Here is a 23,505-nt window from a genome sequence, read left to right as displayed (position 1 = left end):
TAACACAAACGCCCAAAAATTGCTTGAAATGTAGTGTAATGTGATTGTTGTCTGTGAGGATACTTGTTTTGATACAGGTATGCTGCCTCTCGACTGTTTCCATCTACTTGGCCGGAGACAATACCACCTCGGTTTGTTCCCGACATGAATTCCGGACCATTCTGCTGTTATAGTACGCATCGTCAGTCTCACAGCCTGCTACTCGCAAGGAACATACGGGAAGTGGTCAGAGGAACCGCCATTCGTCAGCGCCATCTGCCGTTACGACGATGGATTTTCCGGACATATGTTCATAGGACATTTTTTCCTTCATTTTCAGTGAGGAAACTCTCTCTGCAGTTTGTCGGTTTTATTTATGTTCATCCTGTATAAAGCTTTCCCTCGGCGTCTTGTCTCACTGCGGAAGAGGTCTTCGGAGATGAAGCGGCAACAGAAGCAACGATTCTAGGGGTTCCAAATTTATTGAGCCACCGTTTGACACGTGATGCTGATTGCGTTATTATCTCTGTCTGGCGCTTTCGGTAATCGATCGTGATTCTGTTGTCGCGATCGGAATTCTGTTGTTTATCCAACCTGATACCTTCTTTACATTTAAAAGTATTATGGTGTTTGTGAATCTCTATGGCCTCTCTCTACACATGTTCGCGTGGATATACCATTGCCTTTCGCGAAATGTTTGTCTCACTAAATTTTATTGCGTGGGTTCTGTCTCGGAAGACATGTTCTGCTACGGCCCATTTTTGCATTATGTTCCAGGCGGCAGTTTCCTCTGGTCCAGCTAAGCGGGTTTAATATCTCCTTTTATGATGGCAGTGTACGCTTGGCCATTACTATAGAGAATTTTGTACAGTGAATGCCGTATATCTTATCGGGCTGTACACGTTCTTTTATTTTCCCTGTTGGTCTCAAGATCGTCTCAACCTCATACTTCGCCAAGACTTTCCCGATCCGATATGTAATCTTGTTAGTAAACAGGAGGAAAATTTTACCAGTTGGCGGCCGTAGTTCCTCGTTAGCTCTCTCTTCTTGGACGGAGTGCTCGTTCCACCCCCTTATCTCCTTAATGTAGCAACAATTTTCCTTGAATGGCGACAGTTGCTCTTTCGTTGAACCGTTCTTGAATTGAATGGGAAAAGAAGTACCAGCAGTACCCTCTGCCACACACCGTGAGGGGCGTGCGGAATATTGATTCTTGGGCGCTACAGTTCCTGAGGCGGGTGGTCTATAGAAGCGTCCGATCACCATATTGTACTCAGTTTTGACGCTTGCCTTCACCCAGAATAATTCGCCTTCGGTCTGTGTAGCATCCTCTCTATACTTTCTTGAGCTCCTTACGGCAGCCAGATGAAATCTCGTGCGCAGGCCTGCCCGTGCACCTACTGCCGCTGCTGCAGCCGCCCACGCCGCTGGTGGGCGTGTCCCCCGGCTCCATCTCCGCCGCCCACGGCGTCCACCACGTGCCGCCCCCGGCGCCCGTCTGCCCCTCCACCACCGGCAGCACCTGCGGGGGCGGCGCCAGCAGCAACGAGGACGAAGTCACCAGCTCCGAGGAGGCTGGCCGCCACGACAAAGGTCAGCACAGCACGTTCCTGTCGCCCATAAAACCAGTATAAATTAAAAATGATGCTGTTTCATTACTCTCTGATAATTAGTGTTTCTATGTAAGGTTTACTTTAACCTCAGTAAAACAGCTAGGTACAAGTATTCTCCAGTCTTACATCGAATAAAAGTACTTCCTCCCACTTGCAAATAAACTACAGAAATTTCCATTGGGCTCTCTACCTTTCATTGTGACTATTGCGTCTCCCCCTCTTTCCGCTCCTCCAGTCCGAGCAGCCAATCTCTTCCTTTTTACTAATTCTGTCCTCCCTCACTGCAGTATGCACTCCGTAATCACACTTGTAGCCACCGATCCCAGCGTAACCGCGACAGTCAACATCCCCTCCACTCGGACACACTTTTCGCCCGCATCCTCTTTCAACTGGTTATATCGCCAGAATCCATAAAACCGAGCGCCCACTGCTCACTTATCTCCTGTACCGTCTCCCACTGCCGTGCTAGGTCTTTCCAAGTGAATTTGCGATACAACCGTTGTCCGGAAACCACAGCTATCGACTTACAAAAGCAAAGCAACACTTTTACTACTATAAAAATTCACATCCGTCCGGCAACCGTAAACAGCCTCAGAGTTCCCGGAGCTGCGACTGTTCTGTAATTACTCCAGGTATCGCCTAAACTCCGTAGCAGACATTACCACGGACACGTTTACTTTGTTCTATCCAGCAATACCAAGGCTTTTGTACTTGAGCACATAGGTAAGTCCTCCTTCCACATTCATCAAGTCGTTCCACAATACAGACGTCTTTCCCGTGGCCTTACTAGCAGGGAAGGTGTTATCTTCCCAGCGCCCGAGGTGCAGCCGCAATCCATAGCAGATTTCCCCCAACGCTGTTTCACTCAATAATGATAGCACAGTGTGAAACATTCCCATATGCTCCCGTAAACCAGTGGTAGTCAACCTGGTCCCCTCTGCCTACTAGTGAACGCACTAACTTCCATGGTGGCCAGTTGGCGCTAGGGGTTTTAAAAACATTTGCATTAGGTTTCCAAAAAAAATTTCGCACAAAGTATTTGGCAAGTGTAATCTCTATACACCAGTGTCCTGATTAACTGGCTGATTGACGCATCGTCGCCTAGCCCAAACCGCTAAGCATAGAAACTTGAAATTAGGAGAGGGTGTGGATCTTATACTGCAGGCGTCGCTTAAGAAGGGATTTTTCAAAATTCTAACCCCAACGGGTTGAAAAAGGGGATGAAAGTATTTTTTTTTAAATGTCGCAATTAAGGCAATTTTGAAACTATGCCTACGAAAATAACGTGTTTTCCTCTTTTTGAAAATTCACTCCCTGTGGCGGTTGAACGAGGGATAAAACTTTTATAAAAATATTTCATTGTGTAATCATTTTTGAAGCTAAATATATGAACATTTGGATTTGCAACATACCCATGCCACTGTTTTTGGAAACTCAACCCCTAAAGGGGTGAAAAGAGGGGGGGGGGTGTGAAACGTTTTATGAAAATATTGCATAGAGAAAGCGTTTTTAATGCTAAATCTTTAAAAATTGGTGTTTGGCTTCTCGGTTTGAGATGAAAAAATACATGTTCCACTGCTTTTGGATAATCAACCCCTAAGCAGGTGAAATAGGGTCAAAGTGATTCACTCACTCATTATCGTCCAGCCCAAACCGCTAAGGATAGAAGCTTGAAGTTTGGAGAGGGTGCTGATCTTATACTGTAGGCATCACTTGACAAGCGGTTTGTCCGAAATTCCATCTTTAGGAGGTATAATAGTGGATGAAAGGCTTTTTGAAACTATGTCACCCAATGAAGGAAATTTTAAAGCTAGAACTACGAAAACTGGTATTTGGTTTCTCAGTCAGAGAATAAAAAAAATATGTGCTTCAGCGTTTTAGGAAATTCAACCACTGAGATGGTAAAATAGTTGGTGAAAGTTTTTTTGAAAATAAATAATTACTAAAGAACTACTAAAGGATTTTAAGGCTACATCTATGATAATTGGTATTTGACTTCTCGGCCAGAAATAAAATAAGTACGCGTTTCAGTGTTTTTGAAAATTCAACCCCTAAGGGAACGCAACAGGGGATGAATTTTTTTAAAGAAAACATTACATTATATTAAAAAATTTTAAAGCTAAATTTATGGCAACTGGTATTTCACTTCTCAGTTAAATATAAATAAATATTTGTTATGGATGCAAGTTACTTTGCTATGGAAATATGTCCACAAGAACGCTAAAGGTATAATTAACAAAAACTTTGGACTCTGGCTTCGGAAAAGACTATACTTATATGGCCTTAACTAGCGTGAAAAGTTTAGATGCTGTTGCACCTTGCGAACAACATAAAAATTCGATTAAAAAAAGAAAAAATCTCCGAAGGCCATACACTCCATGCGAGCGAAGCAGCGGGCGCTAACCTACAGTCTATTCACCGAGAGCTGGGACGAAACATAAACAGTGTCACGTGAGCGACTACGCTCGTTTCCAGAGAAAGCATTCGGTGTTCACGTGATACGTAGGGGTGCGGAATCACACCGGACCGTGAGAAACCTGGGCAACAATGTACGAAATAAATTTAACAATAATGTTAATATAATGTTAAACTGAGTTCATTCCGTCGAAGCAGATTTATTTTCATCCAGGTTGTTAACAAAACGCTCCATTCAAACACAATTAATTGTTAATTTTAATAAAAATACCAGTAATAATAATGATAAAGGACGAAACAAGGTTCATTCTGTCGAACTTGAACTATTTTCATTGAGGTTTATAACAAACCGCTCCTCTCTCTCCTCTATAATGCAGTCTAATTTCCACATTTGAGTTTCCACTCATAAAGGACAAACTGTTGCACCCATCGAATTCGGACAAACTACAAAATTAAATTCAAATCTTTCAGAAACTTTTCTCGCTTACACCCCCACAAAAAAATTTAAAGGGGTTAAGTTTGTCGCATACTGTATTTCGGATGATGATGTGGTAAACGTTCTGCATCTGACTCTATTGCGCAGCAGATTTGCGAACGTCATCAACATGTAGTACTGAAGGCAATTATAAAAATATTTTGCTGTGTGACACACAGTTTAGGACATATGGCGTGATGAATATAGAGTAACGCGAAAAAACAACTTTTCCTGAAAGCTTAAATATTTCTCTTTTTCAGTGACAATAAATTTTAATGTAATGTAAAAAAATGTGTTGGATGGTAGTTCTCGGATCATTTTATCATGTTCAGGTGCCAAATCATAAAAAACACGACTTTCATTTTTTAATTTCTGACGCCCCTGCCTTGTACACCCCTCGACGGCAGCGCAGTGGTCACGCGCCTTGCCGTGATTACAGTACGTCTCTTGTTTCGGTGAATGGAGTTATAGTTATTATTATGGGAATTAACTTGCTGTTACTTTGCCTTATAGATTTTGTAAAGTAAAGTTACTTCCCTGCCTTACAAAACACTATTGCCGAGGAAATGGTGGGGGGTTAGAAAATTTTACTTGTAACAAAAATACAAAAGTGTGCGGTAGGTAAAAAACGTTGACTACCCTTAACTTAAATGAACCATCAGGCCACAACATATTTTTATTATGACCGTTAATTTTTGTCATTTCTGCACACATTCTCCTAACCGCGTCCGCGGGTCATTCACTGTAGCACTGTTACCTCTTCAGTCACTCTATTTCATCCCTCTGTGATCGTCGCCACCCCCGGACTGCAACGTTGGCGTCCCTTTAGCACAATTTCTCCACCTGCCTGCCACGCTTTGATCATGTGAACACCACGCACCGGTTCACTGTAGCAAAACATGCACGAACTGCCTGACGAGCACAATACTTGTCTCAACTATTCCTTTTTTCACGGTGCTTTCTTAACCGAACTATTAAACCTAAGGGGCACTGGGTCTAGGCGCTGATTCACTTGTTAACTTACATACTAAAAATTTAAAAAATGCAAATTAATAACAATATGAGATGACATCTTATGTGACTGAGGATGTGGGCCTTCACCAAAGAAGACGAAATAAATATTCCAGAACTCAGACCAAGGACAGCTGTCAGCATGAGTAACTTACAAGTAGACATCCAGGGAGTAGAAGGAAATTAAATCACTTACTTAAAGCAGCTCTTCTGGTCCGGACTGTATTGACACTGTACCACACAAGCGGCTTTTAGTGAAATTGCGTGCTTGTGGAATGTCGTCTCAGTTATGTGACTGGGTGGTCTCGCGGTTCTAGGCGCTCAGTCCGGAACCGCGCAACTGCTACGGTCGCAGGTTCGAATCCTGCCTCGGGCATGGATGTGTGTGATGTCCTTAGGTTAGTTAGGTTTAAGTAGTTTTAAGTTCTAGGGGACTGATGACCTCAGATGTTAAGTCCCATAGTGCTCAGAGCTATTTGAACCAAGTTATGTGACTGGATTTGCGATTTCCTGTCAGAGAGGTCACAGTTCGTAGTAATTGACGAAAGTCATCGAGGAAAACACAAGTGATTTCTGGCGTTCCCCAAGGTGTTGTTATAGACCCTCTTCTGTTCCTCATTTATTAGGAGACAATCTAGGAGCCGTCTTAGGTTGTTTGCAGATGATGCTGTTGTTTATCGTCTAGTAAACTCATCAGCAGATCAAAACAAATTGCAAAACGATTTAGAAAAAATAAATAAATGGAGCGAGAATTGGCAGTAGCCCCTAAATACTGAAAATTGTGAGGTCATCCACGTTGAGAAATTACTGTAACCTACATCCTTCTGAGTCTGCTTAGTGTATTTATCCCTTGGTCTCCCTTTACATCCACATGAGTGCTAAAAGCAATTCGTTAAACTTCGGTTACACGATAAATCAGTCAAATGTAAAGGCCGTAAATTCAGCTAAATACCTAGGAATTGCAATTACGAACAATTTAAATCGGAGAGAACACACAGAACATACTGTGGGGAAGGCAAACAAAAGACTGTGTTTCATTGGTAGAACACTTAGAAGATGTAACAGATCTATTAAAGAGACTGCCAAGACTACGCTTGTCTGTCCTCCTTTGGAGTACTGATGCGCGATCGAGGTACCTTATCAGATAGGATTAACAGATTATGTAGAGAAAATTCAAAGAAGAGCAGGACTTTTCGCATTATCGCGAAATAGTGGAGAGAGTGTCACGGACGTGATACGGGATTTGGCATGGACACCATTAAAACAAAGGCGTTTTTCGTTGCGACGGAATCTTGTCACGAAATGTCAATCATCAACTTCCTCCTCCGAACAAGAAAATATTTTATTGACACCGACCTACACAGGGAGAAACGATCATCATAATAAAATAAGGGAAATCAAAGCTCGCACGGAAACATATAGATGTTCGTTTCTTCCACGCGGTGGAATAATAGAGAATTATTGTGAAGGTGGTTCGGTTATCCCTCTGCCAGGCACTTATGAGTGATTTGCAAAGCATCCACGGAGATATGTAGATGTAGCCGTCACAACAATGTTACCTATTTACGTTTTGTTAGACTTCCCGAAAGTTTATTGTAGTCTCCTTAATAGTCCCACATTTTTGGTCATTCCTGCGTCGTGAAATTGGAACTGGTGACTTTTGGCTCTCTTGTAGATTAATTCATCATATTATAGAGTTTTCATTAGATGTGTGACATATTTTCTTTAGTTATAAGCTGTTTATTTTTTCGCTACAACGTTTTACATTACACAGTTGTTCTTCTTGAATCTCTAGGTTTCTCTAACATGCAGCTGCTGGTTCAAAATGACATAATCAATCAAATATAGATAAACATTATTCCAAAAGGAATCTGAAATTGTATAACTAAATCCCACGACACGTAGATGACAAAATGAACTGACTGATAATGGAATGTGACGTGAAATGAAATTACATAAACTCTAAAAACTTTATATATCCCACAAACGGAAGCACTGCTGTACGAAATATTAGGAAACATGTAACTCAGGCGTAATTATTGATTTACCTTCGGGCTTGCCCTTCAATTGAGTGTTCACACAACAAATTTCTGAAGCTATTCAGACTTTTATGTCGTACACGACAGTTCAAAAGGCGGATGTGATTTACAATTTTGGCGAATGTCAGCTTTGTGTTGAAAGGAATTCCGATCGATCAAGCTAACATGATCTGTCATTACAAACATTAAAATTCCAAGCAACTGGAACTGTGAAGAATAAAATACGCCAACGAAAAAGAACAGCAACTGATGAGAGAAACGCAACTAACGTTTTAGCACCGTTAACACGCACTCCATACGTCACTTCGAGGCGGCTTCAACGTGCGTGTGAGCTCAGCCACACGAGCGGTCTGTGAATGCTACATTCCGATGCATTTAACGCTTTCCAGATTTCATCCATCAACAGCTTCCTGTCAGTAATTCTCAAAATAATATATATTTTCCTATGTCCGTCTACAAAACCCTGAGCTACGATTTGCATGAAAATAGTATGAGATGAAACCGCCATTGAATGCACCTGACTAACTTTCAAGCTCTTGACCACGTTGATTATTATTTCCAAAATCGCCTTACATGCATTGACATTCCGTCGTTTCGAAAGGCTGTCTAAAATACAACAGGAAACTGGTATCAAGAAACAGAAAACTGGTATCAAAAAAAGAGGTATCAAGAAATTCAAACAACCTGAGAAGACGCAACCCTGAAAACGCCATTCATCAGTACCACCAGTGCTAAAGGGCAGCCATCCAGATTGCCTTATCTAACTGAGACTCCTCAACTACCATACATCAGTGTAACCAAAACACCATTCAGGATTATAATCATGTTAAGGTGACTTGGACGTGAAAATGACTGAAAAATAGAAAAAAAAACGATTTTACGTCCATCCGAAAGACAAATTTCTCCCGTTTCCAAAAATGTGTGCTTTATCAACTTTCAAATTGTTAATTTGTTCTTAAACGCTCTTTGAAAAAAGTCTGTACACCAGCCACGTCTCCTTTCAGTTCTCTGTCGCACTGCCACAGTCATGCAAACAATAATGTCAATATACAGGGACTTTGCAGATACAAAATTATTTAGCAGATGTCTACATGGCCATACACGGAACCATAATAAGAGTTTCAACAATTGTGTGGCAACAAGTACCAAAAACAGTGTTTGTTGGAAGGACGGTACTCAAAATAGGTATGATGGATGCTGTCATCTGTTTCAATGATGGTGGAATTAGCAGGACAAAAATAACGGACAAATCGGTCATCTAACCAGGAAATAATATGATATGAAACTTCCTGGCAGATTAAAACTGTGTGCCGGACCGAAACTTGAACTCGGGACCTTTGCCTTTCGCGGGCAAGTGCTCTATCAACTGAGCTACCCAAGCACGGCTGACGCGCCGTCCTCACAGCTTTACTTCTGCCAGTACCTTGTCTCCTACCTTCCAAACTTTACAGAAGCTCTCCTGAGATCCTTGCAGAACTAGCACTCCTGAAAGAAAGGATACTGCGGAGACATGGCTTAGCCACAGCCTGGGAATGTTTCCAGAATGAGATTTTCACTCTGCAGCGGAGTGTGCGCTGATATGAAACTTCCTGGCAGATTAAAACTGTGTGCCGGACCGAGACTCGAACTCGGGACCTTTGCCATTCGCGGGCAAGTGCTCTATCAACTGAGCTACCCAAGCACGGCTGACGCGCAGTCCTCACAGCTTTACTTCTGCCAGTGCCTCGTCTCCTACCTTCCAAACTTTACAGAAACTCTCCTGCGAACCGTGCAGAACTAGCACTCCTGAAAGAAAGGATATTACGGAGATATGGCTTAGCCACAGCCTGGGGATGTTTCCAGAATGAGATTTTCACTCTGCAGCGGAGTGTACGTTGATATGAAAGTTCTTGGCAGATTAAAACTGTGTGCCGGACCGAGACTCGAACTCGGGACCTTTGCCTTTCGCGGGCAAGTGCTCTACCAACTGAGCTACCCAAGCACGACTGACGCCCCGTCCTCACAGCTTTACTTCTGCCAGTACCTCGTCTCCTACCTTCCAAACTTTACAGAAGCTCTCCTGCGAACCTTGCAGAACTAGCACTCCTGAAAGAAAGGATATTACGGAGATATGGCTTAGCCACAGCCTGGGGATGTTTCCAGAATGAGATATTCACTCTGCAGCGGAGTGTACGTTGATATGAAACTTCCTGGCAGATTAAAACTGTGTGCCGGACCGAGACTCGAACTCGGGACCTTTGCCTTTCGCGGGCAAGTGCTCTATCAACTGAGCTACCCAAGCACGGCTGACGCCCCGTCCTCACAGCTTTACTTCTGCCAGTACCTCGTCTCCTACTTTCCAAACTTCACAGAAGCTCTCCTGCGAACCATGCAGAAATTCTCATTCTGTAAATAAGATGATAGTTCCTCCGACTGCCATAGACCGTCAGCGAGTAGTTGAAGCTGAAAGGTTGCGGAGACCACCACTGAAGAGTTCAGAGTAAGGAAAGGACTCCTGAAAAAATGTAGAGGATAAAGAAACAGCTGGCCAGCAAGAACATGCTGCTAGAATGTTCTGAAAGGGGCATTCGGCGAGTCAAAAGCACTGCGAACAGTCTTTTCTCATTTTCTCGAAACTACATTTTCCGAACTTTAGGTACATATATCTTCAGTATGATTTGAGATATGTTCACCAAATTTCTCCCAAGTAAAGAATGGTATCTTATTGTATTATGCCTAATAGATTGCAGAAAATTTCTGTGTTTGTCTTTCTGCATACAATTTTAGCGGTAATTTCTGAGCAAGTTAATTAACTCGTACAATATAGATTTTTCTGTTTCCTCAGGTGCACCACAAACTACAAAACGAGAGGCATAATGTGTTCCTATGAGTGTTAACAGCAGCCTGCCTCAGTATGAATTCTGTTACTCTGACGATTCACCAGAAAATAGTACCAGAAATGAAACGAGTGTTATAAAACCATCTGTTAGACAAAATGTCGTAATTCTTAAACTATAACTGACAATTTAATAAATTTTCTTGTGCAGCTTCAGTTAATGTCACTCATTGAGGGTACAAACCCGCAACTTCCTCCTCATTGCAGGTCACGGGTAACGCGCACCGAAAGCGAAGCATAAAAAGACAGGTCGTTCACGTCCACGTCCCACGTCCCCTTAAACCAGTGCAACATTGTCTGCCTCCACAGCTGAGTGGTCAGCGTGGCTGACTATCGCCGATTCGAGGCCACACCGGGGACTGGGTTTTATATTTTCCTCGTCGTCATCGACAAACAAGACGCCGAGGTGGCGTCAAATAAAAAACCTAGCACCAGGCGGCCGAACAACCCTTGGTGGTGTCTCTCTGCCAATAATTCCATACAACCATTTCATTTCAGTGTGATACTGAAGACAATACTGGTACACCGATAATTGCGCAACCTCTTCCCATTTTCATATATTACGTTTTTTTCGTAGGAATCCAGTAATCAAATAATACATAATATAAGTAGATAAGGCAGTCTGAATGGTTCCCATATATTACTGATGATACTGATGTATGGCGTTTCCAAGGTTGCGGCATCTCAATTTGTTTGAATTTTCTTCCTGTGTGACGCTTATACGGTTGCCCCCTGTTTCACTGGGGTTTGCTCTTACTGGTTGAGAGGGCAATGCGTGGGTGCCGCCTGCTCCATCAAACGCAACCGCTACAATTCTCGTCTGATATTTCAATATTTTGTAAAATATTATATACTGGTATTTATGACCTTCCATTGATGACATAAATTAAAAACCACACTTGTTAACAGATAATCTGCCTCTTTGTAGCCTAGTACCGCCCTGTGTCTTCTGCCATTGTATCGTTTTCGACCTTTCAAAGTTGTTACGCACTGTTTTGTAAAAACATACTTCTTGGTGAATTTTCATGAATTCTTTGTTGATGGGAACTGCTTTATACTATGTAATGGTGAAAAACTTAGTCGTAAACGAACAAATTCATCTTGTGCCACGTATCTAACGCCGTCTAGCGGTATAATCTACCTATCTGCAACCTTGTTCCTTGATAGCAGTTTGCTCTTTGCCTCTTACTTAAGAATGGTGACGAGAAACAAAGTATCTATTTGATAATTTTCTTTGTGTCGCATTAAGACATAACATTCGGTAAAGTAAAAAACCATATTCTGCTCACTATATTACATCTCTAAGCAAAGGTGAAAATGTAGTATATTTCGTATTTTTTGATACCAGTTTTGTAATGTGCTTCATAGTCTTTGAAAGTGATGGAATGTCGAAATGCCTTAGACGATTTTGGAAATAATAAAAAGTGTGGCCAAGATATCTGAAAGTTATCAAAAAGAAAATACTGCGAGCGACCTGCGTCATTAGCAAGTCATCAAACCATTGGTTCGGTTCAGAATTGTGTCTGAATATTTCAAGGAATACTTTTCGAGCGTGCGTATTTATCTCCATCTCTCGTTCCTTTCCCCTTCGTCCCGTCGTGAATAGATCCGACGCGCTTATTTCTGAAGGAAGAAGTTTATAATTTTGTAAACTCTTTCTGCGTTATACGTTCACCTGTCGGTTTGCTCAACCTTTTAATTTCCCCGTCTACCTTCCATCCTCCGCTCACAGAAAGTACATTATCGATTTACTCGATATGGAAGGCCCTTTCGCTTTTTTTGTTTTCAAAGTCAGCAATCAGCTGATGAATGTGGTGTACCGAAACGTGAGTCATTAAGCCGGTGTCTCTTACTTAATTATGACAGAAATAACGAGTCTTCCACTTCGAAGCTCGGTAACGAGAAATTAATTTGCTCTTGCAACGTAAGTAAATGAAATATCGAACGCTAACACAATTCAAAGACGATGAACAAAAGGATGGACCGACGTCGCACGTGATTCGAGAGGAATGTTGCCAAAGTACACAGTGAGAATTATTGAACTGTGTGAAATAAAATCGTCATAACTTCTAAACGATTAGCTTAGGACGTCAAACTGCATGGCTGGCCGCGGGGCTGATGGAAATCAATATGTGCATGCGCACACGTCTTGTTGTTGTCGGCAACTTGCACGTGAAATTGTCACAGTACAGCGTGCCTGAGCGTATAGCGCTAGTGAAGGCCTACTATGCGACCAATAACAGCCAACTGCGGCTCAAAGGAAGCTTGCGACCGAGTTCAGGCTGAAGACAGCCGCCCCAAGTGTGCAAACAATCAAGAATTTGATTCCCAAATTTGAGAGAACAGGTTCTGTTCTTGATGACAGGGTTGACAATGTCGGCCGTCCAAAAGGGGTGAAAACGCCTGAAAACTTAGCGAAGACATGCTCTATGTTTCAGCCAGCCGCAGGAAATCGATTAGACAAGCTGCACAATAGGTGGGAATCAACCGTGGCACACTGCGACAAATTGTTGAAGACCTGCATCTCTTCCGATACAAAATTCAAACCCATCAGTCATTAAGCCCCAGGGTCATGGAACAGCGGTTGTGTTTCGCCGGCACTATTGCCACAGAACTGATGGACTTGGATGTGAATATGGTTTGGTTTAGCGACGAAGCCCACTTTAATGTGGATGGCTTCGTCAATAAGCAAAGTTGGCACATTTGGGGGACTGAGAATCCGCATTTCGCGATCGAGAAGACTCTTCGCCCTTAACGGGTGACTGTGTGATGTGCAGTGTCCAATCACGGAGTAATCGGTGCGATATTCCTTGATGGTACGGTGACTACCGAACGGCACCTGAAGGTTTTGGATGATAATTTCATCCACATTATCCAAAGTGTCCCTGATTTCGACACGATGTGGTTCATGCAAGACGGAGCTCGATCCCATCGAAGCTGGAGAGTGTTTGATGTCCTGGAGGAGCATTTTGGGGACCGCATTCTGGCTCTGGGGTACCCAGAGGTCACTGGCATGGGCCTCGATTAACCGCCACATTCTCCGGATCTGAACACATGCGACTCCTTGCTGCGGGGCTTTATTAAGCACAAGGTGTACAGCAATAACACGAAAACCGATGCTGAGCTGAAAACAGCAATTCATAAGGTCATCGACACCCCCAATGTTCCGACACTTGAGCGGGTCGTGCAGAATTTCGCTATTCGTCAATGATGGCAGGCATACTGAACATGTCATAACCTAAATCCTAACGTCTGTAGTGACGTTTATATGTTGAATAAAGTGTGTGCTCGCCTTAATTTGTAACTAATTTTCGTTTTTCTTGTGTACAAAATACTTCAATAATTGTCACCCTGTATTTATTGCGAGATTTTGCTTACATACGTTCAGGTGACTCTTGGGTTGTGTGTTTATAAGGAGAAATACATTTTCCCGTTTCTTCAATGTTCATCATTCAATTTTCAAATTGCCGAAAGATAGTTTAGCAACGTTAATAAATGCGGAACGGTTTTTCAAACGAATCCCACTGAACACGTATGTTGAACAGTTCTTTCTGAGAGTGTAAATAAAAGGATGCAAAAGATATCAATATTTACGGTAATTTTTACGTGATAGGGAAATGCTGATAGAAAGAATAATCGTCTCTAAACTGTTTGAATACTATACGGCCGACCGGAGTGGCCGAACGGTTATAGGCGCTACAGTCTAGAACCGCGCGACCGCTATGGTCGCAGGTTCGAATCCTGCCTCGGGCATGGATGTGTGTTGTCCTTCGGTTGGTTAGGCTTAAGTAGTTCTAAGTTCTAGGGGAATGATGACCTCAGATGTTAAGTCCCATAGTGCTCAGAGCCATTTGAACCAATACTATACGCAGTACACAACGTTGTAAAATGTGTTCCTATCGTTGGGTATTTAACGTTTTCTTAAGCGCAGTGACGGGACCACAGCCTAATCATGAAAAATACCTCTCCACTGTAACATCACCTACTGCATATTTCATTGTTGGCACAGCACATGACGACAAGTAACGTTTTCCAGACGTTTACCAAATCCAAACCCTTCCGTAGGACTGCTGGAGCGTGATTCATCACTCCATATCTCTCGCTTCCAGTAATCCACTGTCTTCATCTACATCTGTACTCTGCAAACCACTGTGAGGTGCATGCCAAAAGGTACGTCCCATTGTACCAGTTATTAAGGTTTCCTCCAGTTCCATTCACGTATGGAGCGCGGAGAGAATGATTGTTTGAACGCCTCTGTGTGTGTGGTAATTATTCTAATCTTACCTTCACAATACCTATGTGAGCCATACACAGGGGGTTGTAGCATATTCCTGGAGTAATCATTTAAAACTGCTTCTTGAAACTTTGTTAATAGGCTTTCTCGGGATAGTTTACGCCTATCTTCAAGAATCTTCCATTCAGTTCCTTCAGTATCTTTGAGACACTCTCCCACGGATTAAACAAACCTGGAGTAATAATTTAAAGCCGATTCTTGAAACTTTATTAACAGGCTTTCTCAGGATAGTTTACGCCTATCTTCAAGAATCTGCCATTCAGTTCCTTCAGTATCTATGTGACACTCTACCACGGATTAAACAAACCTGTGACAATTCGTGCTGCTCTTCTCTGTATACGTTCAATATCCCCTGTTAGTCCTATCCCGTATGGATCCCACACAGTTGTGCAGTATTCTAGAACTGGTCGCACGAGTGATTTGCAAGCAATCTCCTTTGTAGATTGATTGCACTTCCCTAGTATTCTACCAATAAACCGTGTCTACCACCTGCTACCAAGTGAAGTCGCCTCTTATAGCACTTCGAGCGTCGCTTAGCATTGCCTACAGAAATATGTAGCGTACTATTGTACCCCATTCCTTTTAAATCGCCACGCACTCTTATTGTGCTAGATGAGCTGCTGGTAGCCCTTCGGAACTCACAAGTGATTCGTTTCGCTGATTTCTCGCGGTTTTTACAAGCAACCTCTACAGTGCTCGACGGTCCCCTTCCGACAGTACATGAGGTTTGCTTGATCTTGGTTTAGCTTATTCCTTCGCGTTTCCACTTCACAATCGCATCAACAACAGTTGGGCATCTTTTAGAAGGGCTGAAATGTCCTGGATGGATTTGTTACTCAGGTGACATCCAGTTCACTGAACTGTGCTGACCGAGCGAGTCTTCTGTTACTGCTTCTCAACTCAGAACTCGACACTTATCGCCTATAACTTTTTTTTTTCCTTTCTGTCATAAACTTTCTTTTGATTTTGAATTCCTGTCGACTGTTTCATTGTTTAGCGGCGGTCGGAAAAATATTTAGGCCGACGTGCAGAGTGTTGCGTTCCTTGTTCGGTCCTAGACTACCAAAACGGCCTTGCTGTGCTGGCACTGCGAACGGCTGAAAGCAAGGGGAAACTACGGCCGTAATTTTTCCCGAGGGCATCCAGCTTTATTCGCTCTTGCGAGATGAGTTTGACAGAGCACTGAAAGACCTGAGTCGAAACAAGTCCCGAGGAGTAGACAACATTCCATTAGATCTACTGACGGCCTTGGGAGAGCCAGTCCTGACAAAACTCTACCATCTGGTGAGCAAGATGTATGAGACAGGCGAAATACCCTCAGACTTCAAAAAGAATATAATAATTCCAATCCCAAAGAAAGCAGGTGTTGACAGATGTGAAAATTACCGGACTATCGCCGGCCGCGGTGGCCGTGCGGTTCTAGGCGCTGCAGTCCGGAACCGCGGGACTGCTACGGTCGCAGGTTCGAATCCTGCCTCGGCCATGGATGTGTGTGATGTCCTTAGGTTAGTTAGTTTTAAGTAGTTCTAAGTTCTAGGGGACTGATGACCTAAGATGTTATGTCCCATAGTGCTCAGAGCCATTTAAACCATTTTTTTTTACCGGACTATCAGTTTAATAAACCACAGCTGCAAAATACTAACACGAATTCTTTACAGACGAATGGAAAAACTGGTAGAAGCATACCTCGGGGAAGATCAGTTTCGATTCCGTAGAAATGTTGGAACACGTGAGGCAATACTGACATTACGACTTATCTTAGAAGAAAGATTAAGGAAAGGCAAACCTACGTTTCTAGCATTTGTAGATTAGAGAAAGCTTTTGACAATGTTGACTGGAATACTCTCTTTCAAATTCTGAAGGTGGCAGGGGTAAAATACAGGGAGCGAAAGGCTATTTACTATTTGTACAGAAACCAGATGACAGTTATAAGAGTCGAGGGGAATGAAAGGGAAGCAGTGGTTGGGAAGGGAGTGAGACAGAGTTGTAGCCTCTCCCCGATGTTATTCAATCTGTATATTGAGCAAGCAACAAAGGAAACGAAAGAAAAATTCGGAGTAGGTATTAAAATCCGTGGAGAAGAAATAAAAACTTTGAGGTTCGCCGATGACATTGTAATTCTGTCAGACACAGCAAACGACCTGGAAGAGCAGGTGAACGGAGTGGACAGGGTCTTGAAAGGAAGATATAAGATGAACATCAACAAAAGCAAAACGAGGATAATGGAATGTAGTCGAATTAAGTTGGGTGATGCTGAGGGAATTAAATTAGGAAATGAGACACTTAAAGTAGTAAAGGAGTTTTGCTATTTGGGGAGCAAAATAACTGATGATGGTCGAAGTAGAGAGGATATAAAATGTAGACTGGCAATGGCAGGGAAAGCGTTTCTGAAGAAGAGAAATTTGTTAACATCGAGTATAGATTTAAGTGTCAGGAAGTCGTTTCTGAAAGTATTTGTATGGAGTGTAGCCATGTATGGAAGTGAAACATGGACGATAAAATAGAATAGAAGCTTTCGAAATGTGGTGCTACAGAAGAATGCTGAAGATTAGATGGGTAGATCACATATCTAATGATGAAGTATTGAATAGAACTGGGGAGAAGAGGAGCTTGTGGCACAACTTGACAAGAAGAAGGGACCGCTTAGTTGGACATGTTCTGAGGCATCAAGGGATCACAAATTTAGCATTGGAGGGCAGCGTGTAGGGTTAAAATCGTAGAGGGAGACCAAGAGATGACTACACTAAGCAGATTCAGAAGGATGTGATTTGCAGTAAGTACTGGGAGATGAAGAAGTTTGCACAGAATAGGGTAGCATGGAGAGCTGCTTCAAACCAGTCTCAGGACTGAAGACCACAACAACAACAACAGACTACCAAACAGTGATCAACGAAATATGCACTCCACAGCTGACAATGAGAGTTATCCGAACTGTTGAAATATCGAATAAAGACAAAATGACAACTCGACCACAAACAGAGAAATATGGAAACCACCATTTTCCACGATAAAGCTCGAACGCTGAAGCTGTGACGTCTACACTTATGCTGTCACTTAATGTAAGAGAGACTCTTTGGAGAAACAGTATTTTTGATGATTAAGACTTCACTTGCAAGTTCTTAAGTTGGCGTGCCTTGCCTGACTGAGTTGCCGTATGCATCGTTGATAAAATTGTTTTACAGAATCTATAATTAAGACTATTTTGAATCCAAACACTGGTTTGGCGTAGCTCTCCGAGCTAGTCTATCCTGTGCAAACCTCTTCATATCTGCGTAGCTACTGCAGCCAACATCCACTTGAATGTGCCTACCCGTAGGCACGCCTTGATTTCCTGCTACAGAATTTATCCCAGTCATACCTCCATCACCAAACTGACTACTTCTCGATGTTTCTGGATGTGTCATATCAATCGCTCCATTCTTTTAGTCAAGTCTCGAAACACATTTCTTTTCTCCCATATTCGATTCAGTACCTCTTCATTAGTTGTATGTTATACCCAACTGATCTTCAACATTTTACTGTAGCGCCAGATTTCGAAATCTTCTATTCTCTTCTTGTTTGAACTCTTTCTCGTCTACGTTTCATTTCGCTACAAGGCCACGCTCAAGACAAATACTTTATAAAAGTCTTCTTAACATCTGAGTTTACATTAACATTACATGTTAATATTAGATTGTTAAATATTTGTCTCTTTCAGAAACACTTTTTTTATTGCCAATCTGCATTTCATATCCTCTAAACGTAGGCTATTTTCAGTTACTTTGCTCCCCATATAGAAAAACTCGTCTACAACGTTTGCTGTCTCTTTCCCTAATCTAATTTCCTCAGCATTGATTAACTTAATCCGACTGCACTCTGTTACCCGCGTTTTTCTTTTGTTTATGTTATCTTATAACCTCTTCCCAAGACACTTTCCATTCCATACAACTGTTGTTCCATACATGTGTGTGTGGATGTGGTTTTTCTCTGTTTTGGGGGCATTTTTACATTTTACTTTTATTGAAGTTTTACCATTCTGCCATTTTATCCAGACACAAAAAAACATTTAGTATAGACACTAAGGACACTGGTGTTGTTCGCTCATACAAACACCTCATCGTCATCGTATCATGTCCATAGTTCGTGATCTAGTGCTTAGCGTTGCTGCCTCTGCATCAAGGGGTCCCGGGTTCGATTCCCGGCCAGGTTGGGGATTTTCTCTGCACGGAGACGGGTTTTTTTTTTTTTTTTTACCATGGGACTTAACATCTGTGGTCATCAGTCCCCTAGAACTTGAAACTACTTAAACCTAACTAACGACATGACACCCATTCATGCCCGAGGCAGGATTCGAACCTGCGACCGCAGCGGTCGCGCGGTTGCAGTCTGTAGCGCCTAGAATCTCTCGGCCACTCCGGCCGGCAATCATTATCATCATTCGTGACAGTTGCTATATTGGACTGTGAAAAAAATTGGACTGCGTAAAAATTTGCACTTTGTACGGGCGCTGATGGCCGCGCAGTTGATCGCCCCACAAACCAAACATCATCATCATCATCATCATGTCATCATGATATCATCGTCACAACATCATCGTACCACATCATCATCGCAATCCACATTTCAAATTTCTCTTTGGTTTCCATTACTTCGCTCTTTTGCTTACGTAATCTTACACTTTATTATAATATCACCTTGCGTGCTCTTTGCGATGTGTGTATGGCATTAGTCATCGTGTTCCAGAGGCCGTGGCATCGCCTAGCAGGCAACCGCTGGAATTGTCCAGCCTGACGCTGCTGCCAGCAGAGAGCGTGTACGAGTCGGCCGCCAAGCTGCTCTTCCTGGGAGTCAAGTGGGCACGCGGTGTGCCCTCCTTCCTACAGGTACAGCAGCATCCTCACATGACACCGTACTCAGTGCCTTCACTGAGGCTCACAACGTCATTTTATATACTCGACATGATCCACATACATTCATTGGGTTTAACGGGTATAAGTGCAGACATTTCCGTTGGTGGCAGGCGACTGTGTAGTGAACAACATTACATCAGTGTTCACTTCGTTTACACACTAATAATTATAGCTATTAGGAGTAATATGTTTTTAGTTTGGTTGGTACCTCCAATTACTTGTACATGTGGCAATGCGTATTTTACTCTGGGCAGCAGGTCAGGTGTTCAAGTGTGGACACGTGGTCACAAAGTGCTTAGTCTGTACTGACAGGAGTAGTCCATTTAGTGGTGCAGTTACAGCCATGCAGAAAACATCAGGTCTTAAGGCTTGTGACGTGTTTTTGGGAAGATCATTAGAGTAAAAACAACTAACACACTGTTTTGTGTGCATATCATGGTGCCAGAGATTAGATTAGATTAGTACTTGTTCCATAGATCATGAATACGACACTTCGTAATGATGTGGAACGTGTCAGGTTAATAAAAGGTGTCAATACAAGATATTACACTACACAGAATATTACATGACACTTAATTTTTTTTTTTTTTGGTTGGGTAGGGAGGGGGGGGGGGGGAAATTACCCACTTACTATATCCAAAAATTCATCTAATGAGTAGAAGGAGTTGCCATTCAGAAATTCTTTTAATTTCCTTTTAAATGCTATATGGTTATCTGTCAGACTTTTGATGCTATTAGGTAAGTAGCCAAAGACATTTGTGGCAGCGTAATTTACCCCTTTCTGAGTCAAAGTTAGATTTAACCTTGAGTAGTGAAGATCATCCTTTCTCCTAGTGTTGTAGCCATGTACACTGCTATTACTTTTGAATTCATTCGGATTGTTAATAACAAATTTCATAAGTGAATATGTATATTTTGAGGCTACAGTGAAGATCCCTAGCTCTTAAAATAAGTGTCTGCAGGATGATCTTGGATGAGCTCCAGCAATTATTCTGATTACACGCTTTTGTGCAATGAATACTCTTTTACTCAATGATGAGTTACCCCAGAATATGATGACATACGAAAGCAGAGAATGAAAATAGGCGTATAAGCTATTTACTGAGATGTATATCGCCAAAATTTGCAATGACCATAATAGCATAAGTAGCTGAACTCATACGTTTCAGCAGATCTTCAGTGTGTTTTTCCAGTTCAACGCCTCATCAATGCATACACCTAGAAATTTGGAATACTCTGCCTTAGCTACCGATTTCTGATCGAAGTCTATATTTATTAATGGTGTCATTCCATTTACTGTGTGGAACTGTATATACTGTGTTTTGTCAAAGTTTAATGAGAGCCCATCTGCAGAGAACCACTTAATGATTTTCTGAAAAACATCGTTTACAATTTCATCAGTTAATTCTTGTCTGTAGGGTGTGATAGCTATACTTGAATCATCGGCAAAAAGTACCAGCTTTGTATCTTTGTGAATATAGAATGGCAAGTCATTAATATATATTAAGAACAGCAGAGGACCCAAGACCGAACCTTGCGGCACCCCGTTCTTGATTGTTCCCCAGTTTGAGAAATCACCAGTTTTTTGCATATTATGTGAACTGCTTATTAAACTTTCTGCACTCTTCCAGTTAGGTATGATTTAAAACATTTGAGTGCTGTCCCATTCATACCATAGTACTTGAGCATATCTAGAAGTATTCCATGATTTACACAATCAAAAGCCTTTGAGAGATCACAAAAAATCCCAACGGGTGACTTCCGGTTACTCAGAGCATTTAATATTTCATTAGTGAAAGTATATATAGCATTTTCCATTGAAAAACCTTTCTGGAAAACAAACTGACATTTTGTTAAAACTTTATTCTTACAAATGTGTGAAGCTACTGTACAATACGTTACTTTTTCAAGGATTTTGGATAAGACAGTCAGACGTATCCCCTTTTTTATGCAGTGCTTTAACAATGGCATACTTCAGTCTAACTGGGAAAATACTCTGCTTCAGAGAGCTATTACATATGTGGCTAAGAATCTCACTTATCTCTTGGGAACAAGCTTTTATTATCCTGCTGGAAATGCCATCAGTTCCATGTCAGCTTTTATTCTTGAGAGAGTTTATTATCTTCCTAATTTCAGAAGGAGAGATGGATGGAATTTCAATTGTACCAAATGGTGTGGGTAAGGCCTCTTCCATTAACTGCCTTGCTTCTACTAATGAACATTGAGATCCTTTTTCCTCTACAACATTTAAAAAATAATTATTCAAAATGTTTTCGACTTCTGGCTTGTTGTTTGTCAATTTTGCATTCGCTTTGACGGTAATGCCATCATCCTGTACTCTTGGTTGCCCTGTCTCTCTTGTAATAATATTCCAAATTGTTTTGATTTTGTTATCAGAGGTATTAATCTCAGACATGATGCACATGCTTCTGGACTTTTTAATAACCTTTCTTAATGAAGCACGGTAGTTTTTATAATATTTGGCTGTTTCTGGGTCATTACTCTTTCTTGTTGCTAGATACAGTTCCATTTTGTGGTTACAATATATTTTTATTCGTTTGGTAAGCCAAGCTTTTTTGAATGGTTTCTTATAATTAGATTTAACTACTTTGTTGGGGAAACAGTTGTCAAATTCTCTTACAACTATATCATGAAATAAGTTAATTTTAAATTAGCATCGGGTTCCTTGTACTCCTCATCCGAGTCAAACTGCTGAAGATTTTCTCTGAAGTTTCTAATTGTTGAGTAATTAACTGAACACACAACTTTGGAGGATAGTTTTGAGTTACTGAATGGAGCTATGTCATATACTGTAACTAGCTGAGCATCATGATCAGAAAGCCCATTCTCAACAGGACAAGAATTTATGTTTTTAAACCTATCTTGGTCTATAAAAGTGTTATCTATCAATGTGCTGCTGTCCTTTACTACCCGAATAGGTAAATTAATAACAGATGTCAAATTGAAAGAACCGAGCAAGACTTCCAGGTCATTCTTCCTATTACACTCTTTCAGTGAATCAACAATGAAGTCCCCACAAATAATAATTTTCTTTCCCCTATCTGACAGATAGCACAACAAGCCATCCCAAGTTTTCCAGGAATAAATGAAAGTTTCCTGAAGGGGACCTATATACTGTTAGAATTATACAAGAGCCCTCCTTCAGTTTAAGTTGACAGGCACATACTTCTATATGTTGCTCTAGACAAAACTTTTTTGTATCTTAGCTTTACACAGTGATAACTTTTGACATATATGGCAACTCCTCCTCTCACCTTATTCTCTTTACTCATATGTGCAGCTAGTTTATAACCACTGATATTTACCTTTTCCATATCAGACACAATGTGATGCTCAGACAGGTATAGTATATCTATTACATCATCAGATTCAATGTCATCTAAACAAACCATGAGCTCATTTACTTTATTCTTCAATCCCGGAATATTTTGGTGAAAAATGGTAACATTATTTTTTGCTTTACTTTTGTGAGAATCTACTTTTTTCTTTAACCCACCAATATTTTTGTTAAAAATGATAACATTATTATTTACTTTACTGTTGTGAGAATCTTGTGAGTTTTGGACCTCTTTAGCACTTGCCTGCCTGAACTGCCTGTCTGAACCAGGTAAAGATGCATCTGATGTATGTGTATATATGCAAGTATCTTATTGAAAGTAAAGAGCAACAATTTTTATAATTTTTAGTTTTCACTACTTAGGCCAACCATGTACGTTATCTTAATCTACATATGTTATGCCAATTTTCAACGTAGTCTGTATTTTTTTTTCACATATGTTTGCGATCGCCTTCGAAATTTGTAAATGCCCTTAATCTAGATCCCCGTTCCAGTTTCCCGAAGACACCAACGCACTGCTTTCCAAACATACTCCATCATCTTGTATCATCAGCGTC

At 41.5% G+C, this 23,505-nt stretch overlaps 1 protein-coding gene across 1 annotated transcript in view; it reads left to right on the top strand.

Moving 5' to 3' along the window:
- Nucleotides 1–23,505, top strand: part of LOC126417164 (nuclear receptor subfamily 2 group E member 1-like) — a 212,903-nt gene that overhangs the window by 80,287 nt on the left and 109,111 nt on the right. The window contains exons 4-5 of the mRNA XM_050085062.1: nt 1,363–1,572; nt 19,424–19,563. Of these exons, the coding sequence (XP_049941019.1) occupies nt 1,363–1,572; nt 19,424–19,563 (350 nt within the window). The remainder of the gene's footprint in view (nt 1–1,362; nt 1,573–19,423; nt 19,564–23,505) is intronic.

This window comes from Schistocerca serialis, chromosome 8 (genome assembly GCF_023864345.2).
Source record: "Schistocerca serialis cubense isolate TAMUIC-IGC-003099 chromosome 8, iqSchSeri2.2, whole genome shotgun sequence".
In the NCBI taxonomy this organism is placed as follows: Eukaryota; Metazoa; Arthropoda; class Insecta; order Orthoptera; family Acrididae; genus Schistocerca; species Schistocerca serialis.
The sequence above is the reverse complement of the archived record's forward strand: the minus strand, read 5'-3'. Positions and strand labels throughout refer to the sequence as shown.